At 38.9% G+C, this 2772-nt stretch overlaps 1 protein-coding gene across 1 annotated transcript; it reads right to left on the bottom strand.

The window, feature by feature from the left end:
- Window positions 1-365: 365 nt before the first annotated feature.
- On the bottom strand, window positions 366-2141 carry LOC111784657. Its single transcript, XM_023665291.1, has one exon. It carries the CDS (start codon window positions 2139-2141, stop codon window positions 366-368), a length of 1776 nt encoding a protein of 591 aa, XP_023521059.1.
- Window positions 2142-2772: the final 631 nt, after the last annotated feature.

Raw genomic sequence — 2772 nt, 5'->3', positions numbered from 1 at the left:
CACCATAACGATAGTATATGTATTCGGCAAATTCATTATTTAATACTTTGGTACATGGAGAATGTTGCAAAAGGCGTATATAAAGATCGCCTAGGTAGAGATTTCAACAAAAACAAATAACTTAAGAAAGAGAATAGAGAATTATGCCCCTTACCATAAAAAAATAGCAAATTACAAACACGAATAGAGTTTCGTCCCCAATGGCATGAGACCCATATCCAAAGCTATTTGACAACCTTGGTTGATATGATCATATAGAAATTTTTAGCTTGAAATTTAGATATCAATTTCAATTATGTGCCTAAACGAAATGTTTAAGGCAAAGAATACAATACTTGACAAGATTTGGCGACACACCAACTACATTAAAGCTTGAGAAAATTATATTTGGGCGGCATATCCATCCGTGGTAAATTGTTACCATCTTTCTTCCTGTCATCTATACAATAGAATTCCATATCCGATTGAGGAATCCACATGTCCTCTCTATACTTGTTATAAACGTCGCCTTTGTAAAAGTCTTGAGTCCTATAAGCCAACACAAGCGAAACCACTGCTCCGAACAATACCACCACAGCCAAAATCAAGAAAGACCCACTAAAGCAAGGAGTGCCCGTGCAAGTTAGCCCCTTCCCATTCTTAACCCCACCAAGCTTTGCTGCTTCAATGTCATACAACTTCCCAATTACATCAACGTTCAGTATGTAAGATCCAATTGGGACAGCCAATTGCCCACAATTGAAGATTGTCGAGTAATATTTGAGGCCGAAGAGTTCCGAGATTATGGCGAACACCATTGGAACTTGCGCTCCAAATCCGAACCCAATGATCAAGGACGCTGCGTAAACGGAACCCTTATATGGGAAGGCAATAAAGAGAATGCCAATGCAAGTTAAAAGATGGGAAAAAGCGAACATGAGAGGACGGGGTAATTTGTATTTGGTCATAAGCGCTTCCGAGATGAAACCGGAGAAGACCCGACCGAAGAAATTGAATATCGAAACCCATGAAACGAATATGCTTATTGATTGAGATGGATAGCCAAGTGATTCACCAACTTGACCTAAGTTATCAATTGCTGCAATTGATGCGCCACAGGCAGTAAGTGTGGCTATGAAAACAAGCGCCATGTCTTTGCTGAATAAAGCTTGTAAAATGGTGAAATCTTCACCTCTTTGTGGCTTTTTGAATGCCATTGAGAAACACGAGGTTGAAGCTTCGGGAATTTGCTGTATTGTGGGCGGGGCTTTGGGGGAAGGCTCGTGCTCCGGCATTAAAATGGGGACGGTAGGATTGTTATTTAGGGTTTGTTTGTTGAGTTTGAAGAGCATGAACTCTTCTCTAATGGCTATCAAAAGAGGGATAAGCAATAAGCCGATGATGACGGTGGCGCCGCTCATGTAAGCTTCTTGAGTAAACACTGTTTGTTTTTGGGTTATGGTTAAGAATAAAAGAAACAGCGCCAAAATTATGGACACATAAAGCAAATGGTAAAGAACTCTAAGCTCATCTGGATGTTTACGGACTTTGATTGGTCGAATTGAGAGAAAAAACAACATAGACACAACGGTTGGTAGCCAAGAGAGAAGAAGCACCAAATTGGTTGGGTTATCATGGCCGTAAAGAGCTAAATAGAATTGAGTCAAAATAGCACCTCCGAACCCAACGAAACCCTTGAGAAGCCCGAGAATGATGCCTCGTCGGTCCGGGAAGTTTCGAACGCTCGTGACCAAAATGGCGGTGTTGGCGAAATTTTGTGAATTCGCAGCTACGCAGATGAAAAGGAACATTTCCCAAAACGGGGGCTTGGCGATACGGCCGGTGATGGAGAGCCAAATCATAAAGTAGCTCCAGAAGTTGAGAGCTGAGCCGACGAGGAATAGAACCCACGGTGGAGCAACTTCGCCGAGAAGGCCAGCGAAAACTCCGAAGTTTGAGCCGAGATCTTTGGCAAATCCTAATGTGTTGATTTGTGTTTGATTGTAATCGAATTGCGACTTTATCGCTTTTGAGTATGTTCCGAAAATGTAGGTTGAACCAGCTCCGATCATGATTAGAAAGGAGGCGAATACCGCAAACCATCGTCCTTCGACGACTTGTTTGATAAAACGCCAGCTTTCTGGTAAAGAGTTGTCGGCCATTGCTACAAAGAATGGTTGGTAATGGAAGAGGAGAGCTGCGGAGAAGATTGGAAGTGAGAATTGTGTTTAATTTGGTGGGTTAATAAAAGGAATTCAGTTCTTCAGTTTGTGTAACAAATACCTGTCTCATCTGACATCTGTATAATTTAAAGTTGGTGTCGTTCAAGTTGTAACGAAGTCAAAACTTCCTAACCAATGATATCACAACAACTACAGCTAACCATTTGTTAGTTAATCAAACAAGAAAATGTTAGAATCCCACTTACTCATATATTCGATATAAAGATTAGATCTAAATGAAGAGCACGAAATAGAGAACATATCAATCATGAGTACATTAATAATAGAGATATATTATTTATACACTAATGTCTTATACTTGAAATAAATTTTGGATAAGTGACTGTTTGATGGACTATGGTACATCAATGTTATGCTAAAATTGCATTTTTGAATGAGTGTCGATATATTACTGATATATTACTCGTATGCACTATTGATACATCAGTATCTACTTTATATTCAAAATATCAATTGTATACCTATATTATATGGCTAAATTAATAAGAATATATATATTAAAAAAAAAGCATTTAAATTTTTTTAAAATCGTTAATATTAAGTTTCAAAA

The sequence above is a fragment of the Cucurbita pepo genome, unplaced genomic scaffold (assembly GCF_002806865.2).
Source record: "Cucurbita pepo subsp. pepo cultivar mu-cu-16 unplaced genomic scaffold, ASM280686v2 Cp4.1_scaffold000258, whole genome shotgun sequence".
NCBI lineage: Eukaryota > Viridiplantae > Streptophyta > Magnoliopsida > Cucurbitales > Cucurbitaceae > Cucurbita > Cucurbita pepo.
Note: the sequence above shows the minus strand (reverse complement) of the source record. Positions and strands in the feature narration are given on the sequence as shown.

Excerpts from the sequence above, each read along its gene's own strand:
- LOC111784657 (XM_023665291.1), bottom strand. The coding sequence starts at position 2,141 with ATGGCCGACAACTCTTTACCAGAAAGCTGGCGTTTTATCAAACAAGTC.